Source organism: Oncorhynchus masou, chromosome 32 (genome assembly GCF_036934945.1).
Source record: "Oncorhynchus masou masou isolate Uvic2021 chromosome 32, UVic_Omas_1.1, whole genome shotgun sequence".
NCBI lineage: Eukaryota > Metazoa > Chordata > Actinopteri > Salmoniformes > Salmonidae > Oncorhynchus > Oncorhynchus masou.
Genome location: NC_088243.1, coordinates 65514854 through 65535874, shown reverse-complemented (window position 1 = coordinate 65535874; position 21021 = coordinate 65514854). Strand labels below are relative to the sequence as shown.

Genomic DNA, 21021 nt, shown 5'->3' with positions numbered 1-21021 from the left:
TGAGAGAGACTATGATGAAGAGGAAGGAGAGAGACGATGATGAAGAGGGAGAGAGACGATGATGAAGAGGTAAGAGTGTGAGAGACGATGAAGAGGGTGAGAGACGATTACGAAGAGGGAGATAGACGATGAGGAAGAAGAAGAGTGAGAGAGAAGATGATGAAGATGGAGAGAGACGATGATGTAGAAGAAGAGGGAGTGAGACGACGGGGAGAGGGCGAAAGACTACGAGGAAGCGAGAGATAGACGATGATGAAGAGGAAGAGAGAGAGAGACGATGAGGAGGGAGAGCGAGGGAGTGGGAGAGAGATGATGATGAAGAGGAAGGAGAGGGACGATGATAAAGAGGGAGAGAGATGATAAAGAAGAGTGTGAGAGAGGAAGAGGGAGAGACGATGATGAAGAGAAAGAGTGAGAGACGGTGATGAAGAGGGAGAGTGACGATGATGAAGAGGAAGGAGTGAGACTAGACCCGTAACAATGATGAGGAAGAGAGATGATGATGAAGAGGAAGAGAGACGATGATGAAGAGGGAGCGAGACGATGATGAAGGGATACGATGATGAAGAGGACAATGGAGATAGACGATCATGAAGAGGAAGGGGAAGACGGAGAGAGATGATGATGAAGAGGATGAGGGACGATGATGAAGAGGGAGAGACGATGATGAAGAGGAAGCGTGAGAGACGATGATGAAATGAAAGAGTGTGAGAGACGATAAGGAAGTGGAAGAGGGACAGAGACGATGATGAAGAGGAAGGAGAAAGACTCGTAACAGTGATGATGAAGAGGAAGAGAGACGATGATGAAGAGGAAGAGAGACGATGATAAAGAGGGAGAGGGACGAAGAGGAAGAGAGACGATGATGAAGAGGAAAAAGGAGAGACGATGAAGAGGAAGAAGGAGAGAGATGATGAAGAGGAAGAGGGAGAGAGACGATAATGAAGAGGAAGAGAGACAGAGAGAAAGAGTGTGTCTCAGACCAATTGTCATCACCGTCATGGTCTTCCAGATGACTTACCGGTGATCTGGACTAGACGTGGAGCATCAGCACTAAGACAACCAGGACAGGGTGTCGCTCTCAGTTCACCATGGCGAATGGGGCGCTGTCACACACACAGATCATCAGCTGCCCATTCCCATCTGCCGCTAGTGTTGTCTTAGTGATAGTTCTGTTTTGTCATGCAATGTAGCTCTGGCTCTGGTCCAATGTCCACACTAGTGGATGCTCAGCTAAGACCTACAGTGGGGCAAAAAAGTATTTAGTCAGCCACCAATTGTGCAAATTCTCCCAGTTAAAAAGATGAGAGAGGCCTGTAATTTCATCATAGGTACACTTCAACTATGACAGACAAAATGAGAAAAAGAAAATCCAGAAAATCACATTGTAGGATTTTTAATTTATTGGAAAATAAGTATTTGGTTAACAACAAATCTCAATACTTTGTTATATACCCTTTGTTGGCAATGACAGAGGTCAAACGTTTTCTGTAAGTCTTCACAAGGTTTTCACACACTGTTGCTGGTATTTTGGCCCATTCCTCCATGCAGATCTCCTCTAAAGCAGTGATGTTTTGGGGCTGTTGCTGGGCAACACGGACTTTCAACTCCCTCCAAAGATTTTCTATGGGGTTGAGATCTGGAGACTGGCCAGGCCACTCCAGGACCTTGAAATGCTTCTTACGAAGCCACTCCTTCGTTGCCCAGGCGGTGTGTTTGGGATCATTGTCATGCTGAAAGACCCAGCCATGTTTCATCTTCAATGCCCTTGCTGATGGTAGGCTTTGTTACTTTGTTCCCAGCTCTCTGCAGGTCATTCACTAGGTCCCCCGTGTGGTTCTGGGATTTTTGCTCACCGTTCTTGTGATCATTTTGACCCCACGAGGTGAGATCTTGCGTGGAGCCCCAGATCGAGGGAGATTATCAGTGGTCTTGTATGTCTTCCATTTCCTAATAATTGCTCCCACAGTTGATTTCTTCAAACCAAGCTGCTTACTTATTGCAGATTCAGTCTTCCCAGCCTGGTGCAGGTCTACAATTTTGTTTCTGGTGTCCTTTGACAGCTCTTTGGTCTTGGCCATAGTGGAGTTTGGAGTGTGACAGTTTGAGGTTGTGGACAGGTGTCTTTTATACTGATAACAAGTTCAAACAGGTGCCATTAATACAGGTAACGAGTGGAGGACAGAGGAGCCTCTTAAAGAAGAAGTTACAGGTCTGTGAGAGCCAGAAATCTTGCTTGTTTGAAGGTGACCAAATACTTATTTTCCACCATAATTTGCAAATAAATTCATTAAGATTCCTACAATGTGATTTTCGGTATTTTTTTTCTCATTTTGTCTGTCATAGTTGAAGTGTACCTATGATGAAAATTAGAGGCCTCTCTCATCTTTTTAAGTGGGAGAACTTGCACAATTGGTGGCTGACTAAATACTTTTTTGCCCCACTGTAAGTACTGTTGCCCCAGCTCCATACACGTTTTGCGACCAGGCGGGATGGAATTATTATCTAGTGATGCACCGATGTGACATTTTTGGACGATACCGATATCCGATACTTTCCTTGCCAAAAACCTTGATAAAGATAACCGATATTTCAAAATTTAGGGGCCTTTTTACCATTCTAGTACAGTTAAACAGTTAACACACAGACATAGACGCAGCGGTGTAAGGCACTGCATTTCAGTGCAAGATGTGTCACTACAGTCCCTGATTCGAATCCAGGCTGTATCACATCCGACCGTGATTGGGAGTCTCATAGGGCAGCGCCCGGGGTAGGCCTAATTGTAAATAAGAATTTGTTCTTAACTGACTTGTCTATTTAAATAAAGGTTACATACACACACCACACTGACCAAAGTTATTTTGTTTTACTGGTAAGGTCTAATTTTCCCCTATAGTCTGTTGCGGTGTTAGTTGAATTTCATTCTTGTCACCAGTGATATACTGTAATATACGTTATATTATTGGTTAGATTTTATGTTGTAAAGTTAAAATGCAGTGGTAAACTAAATCCCAAGAATAAAATCTAAATGCAGTGGATGTGTTAAGGCTGCAGCCAGCGGCTGTGCAGATATTCCATTCAAAGTTAATTAACTTAATCTTGAGAGAGAGAGAGAGAGATGCAGAATGAGAGATATTTAAGGAGGAATGGAGTGCATGTGAGTTTGCATGTGCATTTGTTCTGCTCTGTGTGTGGTATTATCTGGGAAGCTGGGACCGAGATGGAGAGGGAGAGAGAAAGTAGAAGAGGGAGAGACAGTGAGAGAGAGAGTCCGTGTGTTAATTCATTCATTGGCAAGATGCAGTAGGCCGCTCGCTCTCCTTTCTCCATATCTCCATCTTCCTCTCCTCTTTCTCTTTCCGTTCCAGTAATGGCTCCATCAGGACAGTGCCAGGCTTGGTCTGTGTGTCAAAGCTGATGGGGCCCTCGATGCCCCCTTTGTCTTACCCTCCTTCCTCTCCTCCCTCTATCCCTCTCTCTTTGATGGAGTCCGTCCAATCATATGGCCCTGGGAGATGAACCGTGACTGATGAAATATCAACCGCATACGAGGATCACGTTGCCACCGCAGTCAGCCTGTGCTGATGTGGTGAGGGGGATGGAGGGAGGAAGAGAGTCGGATTGGTGGGTGGATGGATGGATGGAGATAGATGTAGAGGAGATGGTAGGAGATTAATGAAATGAGTAGGCCATAGGTAGGGGAGTTAAATGTGGACACACACACACACGCGCACACACACTGTAACACTCTTCTTCAGGATCGGTGAGTCCCCTGCAGGATGGTTAAGCTAACGTAGGCCAGTGCGATTAGCATGAGGTTGTAAGTAACAAGAAAATTTCCCAGGACAAAGACATATCTGATATGATATTGGCAGAAAGCTTACATTTTTGTTAATCTAACTGGACTGTCCAATTTAGAGTAGCTATTACAGTGAATTAATACAATACTATTGTTTGAGGAGAGTGCACAGTTTTGAACATGAAAAGTTATTAATAAACAAATTAGGCACATTAGGGCGGGCTTGACGCAACATTATGAACAGAAATGCAATGGTTCATTGGATCATCAAAACTTTGCATATACACTGCTGCCATCTAGTGGCCAACATTTTTATTGCACCTGTGCTGGAATAATGCTAATAATAAAAACACCTCCTCCCAGCTGCCCACTGCACTGAGGATTGGAAACTGTCACCACCGATAAATCCAGTATAATTGAGAATTTCAATAAGCATTTTTCTACGGCTGGCCATGCTTTCCACGGCAACTCGCCCAGGCCTTACCCATTTCTCTTTCTCCCAAATCCAGTCAGCTGATGTTCTGAAAGAGCTGCAAAATCTGGACCCCTACAAATCAGCCGGGCTAGACAATCTGGACCCTTTCTTTCTAAAATTATCTGCCGAAATTGTTGCAACCCCTATTACGAGCCTGTTTAACCTCTCTTTTGTGTCATCTGAGATTCCCAAAGATTGGAAAGCAGCTGCGGTCATCCCCCTCTTCAAAGGGGGGGACCACTCTTGACCCAAACTGCTACAGACCTATATATATTTACATTTACATTTAAGTCATTTGGCAGACGCTCTTATCCAGAGCGACTTACAAATTGGTGAATTCACCTTATATATCCTACCCTACCTTTCTAAGGTCTTCAAAATCCAAGTCAACAACAGATTACTGATCATCTAGAATCCCACCGCACCTTCTCCACTATGCAATCTGGTTTCAGAGCTGGTCATGGGTGCACATCAGCCACGCTTATGGTACTAAACGATATCTTAACCGCCATCGATAAGAAACAATACTGTGCTGCTGTATTCATTGACCTGGCCAAGGCTTTCGACTATGTCAATCACCACATCCTCATCAGCGGACTCATCGGCGGCTTCTTGCAGACTGGCAGCTCTGGCTGCTCCATGCAGACTGGCAGCTCTGGCAGCTCCTTGCAGACTGGCAGCTCCTTGCAGACTGGCAGCTCCTTGCAGATTGGCAGCTCTGGCTGCTCCATGCAGACTGGCAGCTCTGTCAGCTCCTTGCAGACTGGCAGCTCCTTGCAGACTGGCAGCTCCTTGCAGACTGACAGCTCCTTGCAGATTGGCAGCTCTGGCTGCTCCATGCAGACTGGCAGCTCTGGCTGCTCCATGCAGACTGGCAGCTCTAGCTGCTCCATGCAGACTGGCAGCTCTGGCTGCTCCATGCAGACTGGCAGCTCTAAACAGGCGGGAGACTCTGGGAGACTCCGGTCTCTCTAGCCGCCCGGTAATCACAGGAAGTTGACTCAGGTCTCCTACCTGGCTTCACTATACTTCCCGTGAGCTCCCCCCCCCCCCAATACATTTTTGGGGCTGACTCTCGGACTTCCATCCGCGCTCCCTCGTCATACCAGCGCCTCTCCGCTTTCTCCGCCTCCAGCTCTTCTTTGGGGCGGCGATATTCTCCTGGCTGTGCCCAGGGTCCTTTACCGTCCAGTTCGTCCTCCCATGTCCATTCCTCTTTGAGCTGCACCTTGGGGCGGCTACACTCCCATTGGTTTAGCCCAGGGTCCTCTCCCGTCGAGGATTTCTTCCCAAGTCCAGAAGTCCTTATTACGCTGCTCCTGCGGCTACCTAAATATGGTTCCCAATCAGAGACAATGACTAACACCTGCCTCTGATTGAGAACCATATCAGGCCAAACACAGAAACAGACAAACGAGACACACAACATAGAATGCCCACTCAGATCACACCCCGACCAAACAAAACATAGAAACATACAAAGCAAACTATGGTCAGGGTGTGACAATCTTGGCCAGGTCGCAGTTGTAAATGAGAACTTGTTCTCAACTTGCCTAATTGGTTAAACAAAGGTCAAATAAAATAAATAAGAAATACATTATGGCCTTTCTCTTACATTTCAAAGATGATGGTACCAAAAAATGGTTGTTTTTTCTTTGTATTGTCTTTTACCAGATCTATTGTGTTATATTCTCCTACATTCCTTTCACATTTACACAAACTTCAAAGTGTTTCCTTTCAGAAAATGCCTATCCTGGCTTCAGGGCCTGAGCTACAGGCAGTTAGATTTGGGTATGTCATTTTAGGCGAAAATTGAAAAAAAGGGCCCAATCCTTAATCCTTAATACACATCAAAATAAAATACATTTCCATTTGTCACATGCACCGAATACTTAGACCTTACATTGAAATGCTTACTTACAAGCCCTTAACCAACAATGCCGTTTTAAGAAAAATACCCCGCAAAAAATAAATAAAAGTAACAAATAATTCAAGAGCAGCAGTAAAATAACAATAGCCAGCCTATGTACAGGGGGTACCGGTACAGAGTCAATGTGCGGAGGCACCGGTTAGTCAAGATAATTGAGGTAATATGTACAGTACATGTAGGTGGAGTTATTAAAGTAACTATACATAGAAAATAACAGAGAGTAGCAGCAGCATAAAGGAGGGGGAGGAGCAGTGCAAATAGTCTGGGTAGCCATTTGATTAGATATTCAGGAGTCTTATGGCTTGGGGGTAGAAGCTGTTTAGAAGCCTCTTGGACCTGGACTTGGCGCTCTGGTACCGCTTGCCATGCCGTAGCAGAGAGAACAGTCTATGACTAGGGTGGCTGGAGTCTTTGAGGGCCTTCCTCTGACACTGCCTGGTATAGAGGTCCTGAATGGCAGGGCCATACACATTACCCTCTGTAGTGCCTTACCAAGCAGTGATGCAACCCATCAGGATGCTCTCGACAGTGCAGCTGTAGAACCTTTTGAGGCTCTGAGGACCCATGCCAAATCTTTTCAGTCTCCTGAGGGGAATAGGTTTTGTTGTGCCTTCTTCACAACTGTCTTGGTGTGCTTGGACCCTGTTAGTTTGTTGGTGATGTGGACACCAAGGAACTTGAAGCTCTCAACCTGCTCCACTACAGCCCCATCGATGAGAATAGGAGTGTGCTCTGTCCTCCTTTTCCTGTAGTCCACAATTGTTGTTCTTGCACCACATGGTCAGGTCTCTGACCTCCTCCCTATAGGCTGTCTCGTAATTGTCAGTGATCAGGCCTAGCACTGTTGTGTCATCGGCAAACTTAATAATGGTGTTGGAGTCATGCCTGGCCGTGCAGTCATGGGTGAACAGGGAGTACAGGAGGGGACTGAGCACGCACCCCTGAGGTGCCCCTGTGTTGAGGATCAGCGTGGCGGATGTGTTTTTACCTACCCTTACCACCTGGGGGCGGCCCGTCAGAAAGTCCAGGATCCAGTTGCAGAGGGAGGTGTTCAGTCCCAGGGTCCTTAGCTTCGTGATGAGCTTTGAGGACACTATGGTGTTGAACGCTGAGCTGTAGTCAATGAATAGCATTCTCACATAGGTGTTCCTTTTGTACCTGATGTGAAAGGGCAGTGCGGAGTGTAATAAAGATTGCATCATCTGTGGATCTTTTGGGGCGGTATGCAAATTTCAGTGGGTCTAGGGTTTCTAGGGTTTCTGGGATAATGGTGTTGATGTGAGCCATGACCAGCATTTCAATGCATTTCATGGCTACATATGTGAGTGCTACGGGTCAGTAGTCATTTAGGCAGGTTACCTTAGTGTTCTTGGGCACAGGGACTATGGTGGTCTGCTTGAAACATGTTGTTATTATAGACTCAGCCAGAGAGAGGTTGAAAATGTCAGTGAAGACACTTGCCAGTTGGTCAGCACATGTTCGGAGTGCACGTCCTGGTAATCCGTCTGGCCCTGCGGCCTTGTGAATGTTGACCTGTTTAAAGGTCTTACTCACATCGGCTGCAGAGAGCGTGATCACACAGTCTGGAGCAGCTGATGCTCTCATGCATGTTTCAGTGTTACTTGCCTCGAAGCGAGCATAGAAGTTATTTAGCTCGTCTGGTAGGCTCTTGTCACTGGGAAGCTCTCGGCTGTGCTTCCCTTTGTAGTCTGTAATAGTTTGCAAGCCCTGCCACATCCGATGAGCGTCGGAGCCGGTGTAGTACGATTTGATCTTAGTCCTGTATTGACGCTTTGCCTGTTTGATGGTTCGTCGGAGGGCTTCCGGGTTAGAGTCCCGCTCCTTGAAAGTTGCAAGCTCTATCCTTTAGCTCAGTGCAGATGTTGCCTGTGATCCTTGGCTTCTGGTTGGGGTATGTATGTACGGTCACTGTGGGGATGACGTCATCGATGCACTTATTGATGAAGCCAGTGACTGATGTGGTCTACTCCTCAATGCCATCGGAGGAATCCCGGAACATATTCCAGTCTGTGCTAGCAAAACAGTCCTGTAGCTTTGCATCTGCTTCATCTGACCGTATGTTGTGCTGAGATGTTTTCCACTTGATTCTTACACACTGTCCATTACCATCAGAATGCAACACGGATCTTATTTCAGCACTGTTCATTAGCTTCAGAATGCAACACGGATCTTATTTCAGCACTGTTCATTAGCTTCAGAATGCAACACGAATCTTATTTCATCACTGTTCATTAGCTTCAGAGTGCAACAAGGATCTTATTTCATCACTGTTCATTAGCTTCAGAATGAAACACAGATATTATTTAATCACTGTTCATTAGCTTCAGAATGCAACACGGATCTTATTTCAGCACTGTCCATTAGCTTCAGAATGCAACATGGATCTTATTTCTTCTCTTTACATTCTTAACTCAATACTATAAAGCTGGAAGTTAGTATTTTCAAACAGAGTGCAAGGTTTCCCCCAAAAGACAAACTCATGGCAGATCAGGCTAATGGACTAATTGTTCCCAGATCATCCTGACCAAGCAAAGCAATGGCAGATCAACCAGGCAGACGAATCAATCCCGCATCAGGCAGACAGACGGACAGAGAGATGACGAATCAATATCAAATCAGGCCAGATACTCAAAACTATTATTGTCACGCAAACAATCTCTCTCTCTGTCTGTAAGATGAGATGGTAGGCCTATTACATTTAATTTAGTCATATAGTATTTTCTTTGTGTAGGGTGTATATTTCATCTGATTAGTGTGTAACAGGGTTTAATTGGTTTGTCCATTGGTGAGGATCATGTATCTTATATGAAGGTCTGTGCTTTGCTTTGGTGTCATGTTCTCAGGGAGACATTGATGTGATGCAATTTGTTGATTGGATGAATTTCATAACGTTAGCACTCTAAAGTCATCAGTGTGACTTTGTAGCTGCCGCAGCACTGGGCTGGGGGCTTAGCGGCACAATAGAAGAAGTGGTCTGATGACACAACCAGTCTATTGAGATTAAAGGCTGTCTGTCCAGCCCGCTCAATCAGAGCCCCTCGATCGATTTGCTCCGGGAGCCATGTCTTACTCACCCCTCATCCTCTCTCTCCTCTTCCCTCTCTCACTCTCTCTCCTCTCTCTCTCATCTCTCCTCCCTCTATCATTGTTGGAGAATCACAGCCCTGGCCAAGGAGAATGAGACAATGTTCCCTATCGATTAACCAAGTGGCCCTGTACCAGGAGGGGACTGCAGGATAGATAGGCTGCCTATAGGGTGTGTGTGTGGTGTGTGATGGGTGGGTGGGTTTGGGTTTGTGTGTAGACATTCTGTACTGAACTGTTTCATCACTAAGTGCAAATGTGTTGTCTATGTGTGTCAACTCAAATTCAGGACAAAACAGACTGCATTTGCAATCTTGCTCCTTGGCCTGTATTCTGAGAGAAGCAGAGGAAACCAGGTCCGTGTTCAATAAAGGTTGCTTGTAGACATGTAGACAGGCTGTGCTGAGACACTGTTTCATAATGCATGAGGATGACAGGACGGGCGGAGCAGGCACACATCCCTCACATCAAATGGGCTGATACAAGATAGTGTGGAAAGACAGAGAGAGAGAGGAGGAGGCAGGAAGACAGGTTGAGCAAGAATTGGGAAGCACTTGGAGAATCATATTTATGTGGCTTAATGAATAATTGTGGTATATACATAGCCTGCAAATGAATGCTTAAAGTAAAGGTATAGAAAAACATGTTAACATCAAATTGTAACACAGATACATACAGTAGATAAGTATTCAGTGTATAGAATTGTATCTGATATGTGCATTAATGTTGTATTGGTGTGTGTTGATGTGTTTTGATGTTGTATTGATGTTTATAAATGTGTATTTCTGTTATATTGATTCTCTATTGTTCTTGTGTTGATGTTGTATTGATGGTGTATTGTTTTTGTGTTGATGTGTATTGATGCTGTATTGTTCTTGTATTGTTCTTGTATTGATGTTATATTGTCCTTGTATTGATGTTATATTGTTCTTGTGTTGATGTTGTATTGTTCTTGTATTGATGTTATATTGTTATTTTATTGATGTTGTATTGTTCTTGTATTGATGTTGTATTGTTCTTGTATTGATGTTGTATTGTTCTTGTATTGATGTTATATTGTTCTTGTATTGATGTTGTATTGTTCTTGTATTGATGTTATATCATTATTTTATTGATGTTGTATTGTTCTCGTATTGATGTTATATTGTTATTTTATTGATGTTGTATTGTTCTTGTATTGATGTTGTATTATTCTTTTATTGGTGTTGTATTGTTCTTGTATTGATGTTGTATTGATGTTATATTGATGTTTTTTTGTTCTTGTATTGATGTTGTATTATTCTTGTATTGATGTTGTATTGTTCTTGTATTGATGTTATATTGTTATTTTATTGGTGTTGTATTGTTCTTGTATTGATGTTGTATTGATGTTGTATTGATGTTGTATTGATGTTGTATTGTTCTTGTATTGATGTTCTTTTGGTGTTGTATTGATGTTGTATTGTTTGTGTGTTGATGTGTATTGCTGTTGTATTGTTCTTGTATTGGTGTTGTATTGATGTTATATTGTTATTGTGTTGATGTGTATTTGTGTTTTATTGGTGTTGATGTTGTATTGTTCTTCCGTTGATGTGTATTGGTCTTGTATTGATGTTGTGTTGATGTTGTATTGTTCTTGTGTTGATGTGTATTGGTCTTGTATTGGTGTTGTATTGGTATTGTATTGGTGTTGTATTGATATTGTATTGGTGTTGTATTGATGTTGTGTTGATGTTGTATTGGTGTTGTGTTGATGTTGTATTGGTGTTGTGTTGATGTTGTATTGTTCTTGTGTTGATGTGTATTGGTCTTGTATTGGTGTTGTATTGATATTGTATTGGTGTTGTATTGATGTTGTGTTGATGTTGTATTGGTGTTGTGTTGATGTGTATTGTTCTTGTGTTGATGTGTATTGGTGTTGTGTTGATGTGTATTGTTCTTGTGTTGATGTGTATTGGTCTTGTGTTGATGTGTATTGTTCTTGTGTTGATGTGTATTGGTGTTGTATTGATGTTGTGTTGATGTTGTATTGATGTTGTGTTGATGTGTATTGGTGTTGTGTTGATGTGTATTGTTCTTGTGTTGATGTGTATTGGTGTTGTGTTGATGTGTATTGTTCTTGTGTTGATGTGTATTGGTGTTGTATTGATGTTGTGTTGATGTTGTATTGGTGTTATGTTGATGTGTATTGGTGTTGTGTTGATGTGTATTGTTCTTGTGTTGATGTGTATTGGTGTTGTATTGATGTTGTGTTGATGTTGTATTGATGTTGTGTTGATGTTGTATTGTTCTTGTGTTGATGTGTATTGGTCTTGTATTGGTGTTGTATTGATATTGTATTGGTGTTGTATTGATGTTGTGCTGATGTTGTATTGATGTTGTGTTGATGTTGTATTGGTGTTGTGTTGATGTGTATTGGTGTTGTGTTGATGTGTATTGTTCTTGTGTTGATGTGTATTGGTGTTGTATTGATGTTGTGTTGATGTTGTATTGATGTTGTGTTGATGTTGTATTGTTCTTGTGTTGATGTGTATTGGTCTTGTATTGGTGTTGTATTGATATTGTATTGGTGTTGTATTGATGTTGTGTTGATGTTGTATTGATGTTGTGTTGATGTGTATTGATGTTGTGTTGATGTTGTATTGATGTTGTGTTGATGTGTATTGTTCTTGTGTTGATGTGTATTGGTCTTGTATTGGGTTTGTATTGATATTATATTGGTGTTGTATTGATGTTGTGTTGATGTTGTATTGGTGTTGTGTTGATGTGTATTGGTGTTGTGTTGATGTGTATTGTTCTTGTGTTGATGTGTATTGTTCTTGTGTTGATGTGTATTGGTCTTGTATTGGTGTTGTATTGATATTGTATTGGTGTTGTATTGATGTTGTGTTGATGTTGTATTGGTGTTGTGTTGATGTGTATTGTTCTTGTGTTGATGTGTATTGGTCTTGTATTGGTGTTGTATTGATATTGTATTGGTGTTGTATTGATGTTGTGTTGATGTTGTATTGGTGTTGTGTTGATGTGTATTGGTGTTGTGTTGATGTGTATTGTTCTTGTGTTGATGTGTATTGGTGTTGTATTGATGTTGTGTTGATGTTGTATTGATGTTGTGTTGATGTTGTATTGTTCTTGTGTTGATGTGTATTGTTCTTGTGTTGATGTGTATTGTTCTTGTGTTGATGTGTATTGGTCTTGTATTGGTGTTGTATTGATATTGTATTGGTGTTGTATTGATGTTGTGTTGATGTTGTATTGGTGTTGTGTTGATGTGTATTGTTCTTGTGTTGATGTGTATTGGTCTTGTATTGGTGTTGTATTGATATTGTATTGGTGTTGTATTGATGTTGTGTTGATGTTGTATTGGTGTTGTGTTGATGTGTATTGGTGTTGTGTTGATGTGTATTGTTCTTGTGTTGATGTGTATTGGTGTTGTATTGATGTTGTGTTGATGTTGTATTGATGTTGTGTTGATGTGTATTGGTGTTGTGTTGATGTGTATTGTTCTTGTGTTGATGTGTATTGGTGTTGTGTTGATGTGTATTGTTCTTGTGTTGATGTGTATTGGTGTTGTATTGATGTTGTGTTGATGTTGTATTGGTGTTGTGTTGATGTGTATTGGTGTTGTGTTGATGTGTATTGTTCTTGTGTTGATGTGTATTGGTGTTGTATTGATGTTGTGTTGATGTTGTATTGATGTTGTGTTGATGTTGTATTGTTCTTGTGTTGATGTGTATTGGTCTTGTATTGGTGTTGTATTGATATTGTATTGGTGTTGTATTGATGTTGTGCTGATGTTGTATTGATGTTGTGTTGATGTTGTATTGGTGTTGTGTTGATGTGTATTGGTGTTGTGTTGATGTGTATTGTTCTTGTGTTGATGTGTATTGGTGTTGTATTGATGTTGTGTTGATGTTGTATTGATGTTGTGTTGATGTTGTATTGTTCTTGTGTTGATGTGTATTGGTCTTGTATTGGTGTTGTATTGATATTGTATTGGTGTTGTATTGATGTTGTGTTGAGGTTGTATTGATGTTGTGTTGATGTGTATTGATGTTGTGTTGATGTTGTATTGATGTTGTGTTGATGTGTATTGTTCTTGTGTTGATGTGTATTGGTCTTGTATTGGGTTTGTATTGATATTATATTGGTGTTGTATTGATGTTGTGTTGATGTTGTATTGGTGTTGTGTTGATGTGTATTGGTGTTGTGTTGATATGTATTGTTCTTGTGTTGATGTGTATTGTTCTTGTGTTGATGTGTATTGGTCTTGTATTGGTGTTGTATTGATATTGTATTGGTGTTGTATTGATGTTGTGTTGATGTTGTATTGGTGTTGTGTTGATGTGTATTGTTCTTGTGTTGATGTGTATTGGTCTTGTATTGGTGTTGTATTGATATTGTATTGGTGTTGTATTGATGTTGTGTTGATGTTGTATTGGTGTTGTGTTGATGTGTATTGGTGTTGTGTTGATGTGTATTGTTCTTGTGTTGATGTGTATTGTTCTTGTGTTGATGTGTATTGGTCTTGTATTGGTGTTGTATTGATATTGTATTGGTGTTGTATTGATGTTGTGTTGATGTGTATTGGTGTTGTGTTGATGTGTATTGTTCTTGTTTTGATGTGTATTGGTGGTGTGTTGATGTGTATTGATGTTGTGTTGATGTGTATTGGTGTTGTGTTGATGTGTATTGTTCTTGTGTTGATGTGTATTGTTCTTGTGTTGATGTGTATTGGTCTTGTATTGGTGTTGTATTGATATTGTATTGGTGTTGTATTGATGTTGTGTTGATGTTGTATTGGTGTTGTGTTGATGTGTATTGTTCTTGTGTTGATGTGTATTGGTCTTGTATTGGTGTTGTATTGATATTGTATTGGTGTTGTAGTGATGTTGTGTTGATGTTGTATTGGTGTTGTGTTGATGTGTATTGGTGTTGTGTTGATGTGTATTGTTCTTGTGTTGATGTGTATTGGTGGTGTGTTGATGTGTATTGATGTTGTGTTGATGTGTATTGGTGTTGTGTTGATGTGTATTGTTCTTGTGTTGATGTGTATTGTTCTTGTGTTGATGTGTATTGGTCTTGTATTGGTGTTGTATTGATGTTGTGTTGATGTGTATTGGTGTTGTGTTGATGTGTATTGTTCTTGTGTTGATGTGTATTGGTGGTGTGTTGATGTGTATTGATGTTGTGTTGATGTGTATTGGTGTTGTGTTGATGTGTATTGTTCTTGTGTTGATGTGTATTGGTCTTGTATTGGTGTTGTATTGATATTGTATTGGTGTTGTATTGATGTTGTGTTGATGTTGTATTGGTGTTGTGTTGATGTGTATTGTTCTTGTGTTGATGTGTATTGGTGTTGTGTTGATGTGTATTGATGTTGTGTTGATGTGTATTGGTGTTGTGTTGATGTGTATTGTTCTTGTGTTGATGTGTATTGGTCTTGTATTGGTGTTGTATTGGTGTGTATACAGGGCTCATCTGTAAAATAGTCCTTGGTCTCAGCATAACTCTGTCAAAATAAAGTTTAAATAAATACTCAAACACTGTTAAACAATAACAATTAATAGAAATATTTACCCTCTGCAGACTGCACTACCATGACAACTTCCCTAATGCTCTCTCTCGGTGTCGATGTAAAACAAGCACCTAGGAACGTGACCCTGCATTTTAAGTGCTCATCTGTCGGGGACGCACTCGGGTGCACTTGTAAAAATGGACCACCTGCTTGCTTCTCAAAAAGTAAAAGAAAATGAATTTAAGCTAAATACTACCGAGTAACTCCCTTTGTCAACTAACCATGTGACAGGCGTTACAGATTAATATTGTTATTAAATTGGGGTAGTTAAGTTTGTGGTTAGAAGCTTTTTATTAATTGTCAAAACTCTATCTCCCTGGGTGATATTTGGGGAGGGTTAGCTGTTGAAATGGAATAATGGGGTTTAGCCCTGAGTAGGGTGTGTGTGTTCTGTGTCCTGTGTGTGCATGTGCTTAGGTGTGACCATGTGTATGTTGTATGTTTTTGGGAATGCTCCCCCAATTTTGTGTGTGTGTGTGTGTGTGTGTGTGTGTGTGTGTGTGTGTGTGTGTGTGTGTGTGTGTGTGTGTGTGTGTGTGTGTGTGTGTGTGTGTGTGTGTGTGGGTGCGTGTGCGTGTGCGTGCGTGCGTGCGCGTGTGTGTGCGTGTGTGTGTATGTGCGTGTGTGTGCGTGTGTGCGTGCGTGCGTGAGTGCGTGGGTGGGTGCAGGCTTCACTGTTAACCCACACATCTGGGAGCACAGAGGAGATCTGAGAAAGTTTTACAGTTCTTTGGTAACATTTCCGAGGGTCTGTGTTTGTGTGTGTGTTACATCTGACAGCTTGTCACAGTGGTATGTTTAGGATGTACGGAAGCTTGTAGCTGCTGCCTGTCGAGTCTAACATGGTCTAGTGTTGTACAGGGTGGTCCGCCGTCATACAGTGATCCTAGGCAGGGCTACAGAGGCACAGAACAGTACAGACTTGTGTTCCTTATCCACATGAACCTAAAGGGACATTAAACTTTCAGATCAAAGTTTGTCAGATGTCTAATGTTAAGATGTCCCACGACATTGGTTGTGTAGATCTAGCTATATGCCTCTACCCCCCAAAAATAGAAAGGGTCAACACAAATTAAAAGCAGGAAAACCAGGTAATTAGATGGTGCTAATCTTTTCCATTCATTTGGGGTAGAGGCACATAGCTGGACCTACACAACCAATGTGATGGGACGTGGTTTCATCTTGGCACGAGTCCACTTTTGAGGTTAAAAATAATTGGACACATTTTCATTCATAAGTGTAATGTCACTTTATTAAAACATGCAATGAGGAAGGGATGAGTAACTCCCCAGATAATATGAATCACTTTGAGATGGAATTAAAGTGCTATACCATTATCTTTCATCTCTAAACTGACCTTCCACATCTTAATGGCACATTAGGGGAAAACACTTTACTATTTGTTGAAACCCAGTGAAACCGATAGCTTAAGGGGTGGTAGGGTAAGAATGGATCTCTTTGTGTCTAATCAAGGGCCTGCCCATGGTGCGTGTATCGTCCATTTACCAGATGGGGAAAAGGGGTTTAGCACTAGGGGAAAGAACCACATAATGTTAATTGTGCATGTGATGTGGTGCGTCATCAAGCCTATCTCCCGGGCACAGCTGAGATTCATAAAGCTTATCAACCAATTAGAAAGACGGCAGCTATTGGATTTGAATGTTAACACAGCGTTCAATGGCAACGATTTTTGCATATCTCAATTTGGCAGAATTTGACCCTAATCAACCCCAATTGTTTTCTTTTATAAGCATAGATTTCAATGTGTTCTCAGAGTACATTGTGGACATCATTGTCTAGCTTGTTCACCTCCAGCAATAGCTGTATCTTATGAGTCACAATGTAAATGACTTAGGCGACTATTTCAGTCTAGCGAAAGACTGTGTATCTCTCTGAATCCATTGCACGTGGGGTTATTGTAAGATTTGAATGGGCAAACAGATCTTAGGACTTGTGCTGCCGGAGGGCCGTCTTTTATTGGATGAAACGATGAGAAGTGCGTTGAGTTCAGGGGCATTGTTCTCCTGGTGTAGTAGTTGCTGCCTGCTGTATGGCTGCTCTAGTCAGTGTGTTGTTATTTTTCCTGTGTGGTGATTTGTTGTGTAGAGGCTGTGGGCTCATATTACCCATACCCCTTTTCATCACGGTGTGTTTATATAAGTTACACTGTGTCTCTGTCTCATCCAAAAAGTGTGTGTGTTTTGTGTGTGTGCGCTTGAGGTTCATATGTTTGGTTCCCATAGGCATAGCTAATCGAGTCACTCACTTCCTGGAGGACATGTGTTAGTAAATGGGGATAGATTATCATATGACTGGCTTGTTTTGATAACCGATGGACCGTGTCTGTCTGTCTGTCTGTGTGTCTGTGTGTCTGTCTGTCTTTCAACATCTCATTGATATCCAGTGACAAATACAACCTCATGTTCTTCTCCTAATCTGAATCAGGAGCCACTAATCCACCTCCAGCTGCTCCTCTTACAAGAGGACAGAGGAACTGGATTACTGCCCCGCTTAGAAGAGAAGGTTATGGTTTCCATATATACTGACTCAAACGACAATAGAGTTCCTACGTTATGAATTCAGATGCAGAACATGTGTCCGAGTTATGCTAGATGTGTCTTCACTGGCTGTACTCAGGCCTGAATGTTAATGAAATATGTGTACGTTGTTCGAATTCCCACTGTGTGATGTCAAGAAGAATAGGCTCTGGTATGAATGTGGATCATGCGTTGATGCTGGAGTGTGTGTGTGTGTGTGTGTGTGTGTGTGTGTGTGTGTGTGTGTGTGTGTGTGTGTGTGTGTGTGTGTGTGTGTGTGTGTGTGTGTGTGTGTGTGTGTGTGTGTGTGTGTGTGTGTGTGTGTGTGTGTGTGTGTGTGTGTAGTGCGAGTGCAGTGCCTTTGTGCATCCGCGTATGTGAATTTGTGCGTGTGGGTGTATGTGTGTGTGTGTGTGTGTGTGTGTGTGTATGTTTGGGTTTGTGAATCTAACCGCACCCCCCGTCACTCTCCTCTTCCTCTCCAGATGGCGGACGAAGCAGAATTTGGATTACTGCTTTCTCATGATGTACGCCCAGTCTAAAGGGACCTACTATGTGCAGGTACAAAACCTCAATCTTCCAGTATGCATCTGTTTACTGTTTTAGGAAATTAGTACATTCTGCAGTGTAAAATGAGAATCTGGAAGTGTGTAAACACTATGAACTGTTTGTTCTGGGAATAATAGTTGTCCGTGCTTGGAACTACGTTGCTCACAGGGCAGCCATTGCACATAACCTTCGAGCAGGTGGCACTCCACTTCACTTCATTTTCCACGCAAGGCCTATCGTGAGGGTGACATGCCATAAATTAGCCTCATTCGTCTCCCACAGTCGGGGCTGCATTCGTGAGACCCGATGAACGCTTGCGTTTTGACATTAACACCCGATGCGGTTGTGTATTTTGACAGTGCTACTCGCTCTGAACTTCAAGGAGGTTCTCCTCTGGTGAAGGGAAGGGTAATTACTTCCACGTTAGTTCCCAGCCGGGGAAGGAAGTGGAAAGATGCAAACTCTGTTAGGCACATGCAGATTTGGAGGGAGCGTTGTGATTAGGTTGGGATTTGGTTACCGTCTTTCTGCTGCTGTAAAACATCAGCCGTCTCTCATTCCTACCCATAATGTAGGAGGATATGTTGACACACCACTCTGCCTCCATCGAAGAGTCTTCGGAACAAGAAGACAATCTGTATCCATTGAAGACGAGACTGAGGGAATGCCACGCATGTGTAGCATATGGCTCAGGCGCCAATGCTTGTTCCATGTGACATTGTGTGCTTTGATGAGAGCACAGAAACATTTGGTTCTGTGTTGCTCTGACATATTGTCTGAATGACTCCTGTCCCCTGGAGAGATGTGTTCTGATCTCATTCACAATGTGCCTTTGTACTCCTTAGAGATAACAGGACACCATGTTAAAATAGCAGTAAAATCAGGCGCTACTCACCTTTCAACGTCCCTTTTCTACTTTTAAAACCTAGATCTTCCATATTCATTGAAATTGACAGTGTAGAATATATTAAAACAGACTGGTTCAAACACAGGTTTAAATCAACACATGTAACGGCTGCTTGAACAAACTGCCGCTCCTCATTACCGGGCAGACTTGAGCCACTGGGATAGAAACTGATGGAAACAGCCATGTTTATTCCGCCACCGGCTGGGGATAGGGTAACGGCCATCTGTTGCAGCCCAATGTATCACCCTGGCGTGGCATGCGACTCACAAAACATGTATCCGGGCTGTCTCCACCTCGGTCTCCACTCACGGCGGGAGAAGAGGGGTGAGAGGGAAGCAGGGTGAGATGGGAAGTGGCAGGAGTTGCGTGGGACCAGTTTTGGAGCCTCGCCTCAGAAAGGAGAGGAGAAGAGCGCATGTGACAGTTTATTTCTTCAGAATCACCTCATCTGTTTTGTGACACACAGAGCAGCTGTCACTCCTCTCACCACGGCAGGCTGTCCAGATGTCTTTTTTATTTATTTTATTTATTTTTATTCATGTTAATTAGTTGCAGTTGACTGGGAGGTCTTTGGTAGTTGTGTGTTTCATCTCCTGTTTAAGTCTACTGACTCATTTGAAGCTAATTTTAAAGATTTTTTGTAAGAGGATAAAGGACATAGTTTTTATTGGTTTAGAGTATACAAATGAAGCAATTAAGTCATTTTAATTGGAAATACAGTACCAGTCAAAAGTTTGGACACACCTACTCATTAAAAGGTTTTTCTTTATTTTTGCAATTTTCTACATTGTATACTAATACTGAAGATATCAAAACTATGGAATAACATATATGGAATCATGTAGTAACCAAAAAAGTTTGCCTTGCCTTGATTTGCACACTCTTGGCATTCTCTCAACCAGCTTCACCTGGAATGCTTTTCCAACAGTCTTGAAGGAGTTCACACATATGCTGAGTACTTGCTGGCAACTCACCCCAAACCATCTCAAATGGGTTGAGATCAGGTGATTGTGGAGGCCAGGTCATCTGATGCAGCACACCATGACTCTCCTTCTTGGTTAAATAGCCCGTACACAGCCTGGAGGTGTGTTGGGTCATTGTCCTGTTGGTTAAGTGTGCCTTGAATTCTAAATAAATCACTGACATTGTCTCCAGCAAAGCACCCCCACACCATAACACCTCCTCCTCCATGCTTCACGGTGGTAACCACACATGCAGAGATCATCTGTTCACCTATGTGTCTCACAAAGACACGGCAGTTGGAACCAAAAATCTCTGATTTGGACTCATCAGACCAAAGGACAGATTTCCACCTGTCTAATGTCCATTGCTCGTATTTCTTGGCCCAAGCAAGTCTCTTCTTCTTATTGGTGTCCTTTAGTAGTGTTTTCTTTTTTTGCAGCGATTTGAGCATAAAGGCCTGATTCATGCAGTCTCCTCTGAACAGTTGATGTTGAGATGTGTCTGTAACTTGAACTCTGAGAAGCATTTATTTGGACTGCACTTTCTGAGGCTGGCAACTCTAATGAACGTATCCTCTGTAGCAGAGGTAACTCTGGGTCTTTTTTCCTGTGTCGGTCTTCATGAGAGTCAGTTTCATCATAGCAATTGATGGTTTTTGCGACTGCACTTGAAGAGTGTCTTAAAGATAGACTGTCGTTTCTCTTTGCTTATTTGAGCTGTTTTTGACATAATATGGACTTGGTCTTTTATCAAATAGGGCATTCTTCTGTATACCAACCCTGCCTTGTCACAAAACAACTGATTGGTTCACACTCGTTAAGAAGTAAATACATTCCACAAATGAACTTTTAACAAGACACACCTGTTAATTGAAATGCATTCCAGGTGACTACCTCATGAAGCTGGTTGAGAAAATGCCAAGAGTGTGCAAAGCTGTCATCAGGGCAAAGGGTGTCGATTTGAAGAATCTCAAATATAAAATATATTTTGATTTGTTTTATACTTTTTTTGGTTACCTCATGATTCCATATATGTTATTCCATAGTTTTGATGTCTTCACAATTATTCTACAATGTAGAAAATATATATTTTTAAAATATATATATATATTTTTGAATGAGTAGGTGTGTCCAAACTTTTGACTGGTGCTGTATACTGTACGCTGAACCGTACAATGTGTATTACATAATTTCACGCTG

At 41.9% G+C, this 21021-nt stretch overlaps 1 protein-coding gene across 2 annotated transcripts in view; it reads left to right on the top strand.

Annotated features, from left to right (window-relative positions):
• The window catches only part of LOC135526480 (alpha-1,3-mannosyl-glycoprotein 4-beta-N-acetylglucosaminyltransferase B), a 175543-nt gene that overhangs the window by 120349 nt on the left and 34173 nt on the right, over positions 1-21021 (top strand). For both annotated transcript variants that reach the window (XM_064954881.1, XM_064954882.1), the window contains one exon: positions 17889-17964. In XM_064954881.1, the coding sequence (XP_064810953.1) occupies positions 17889-17964 (76 nt within the window). The remainder of the gene's footprint in view (positions 1-17888; positions 17965-21021) is intronic.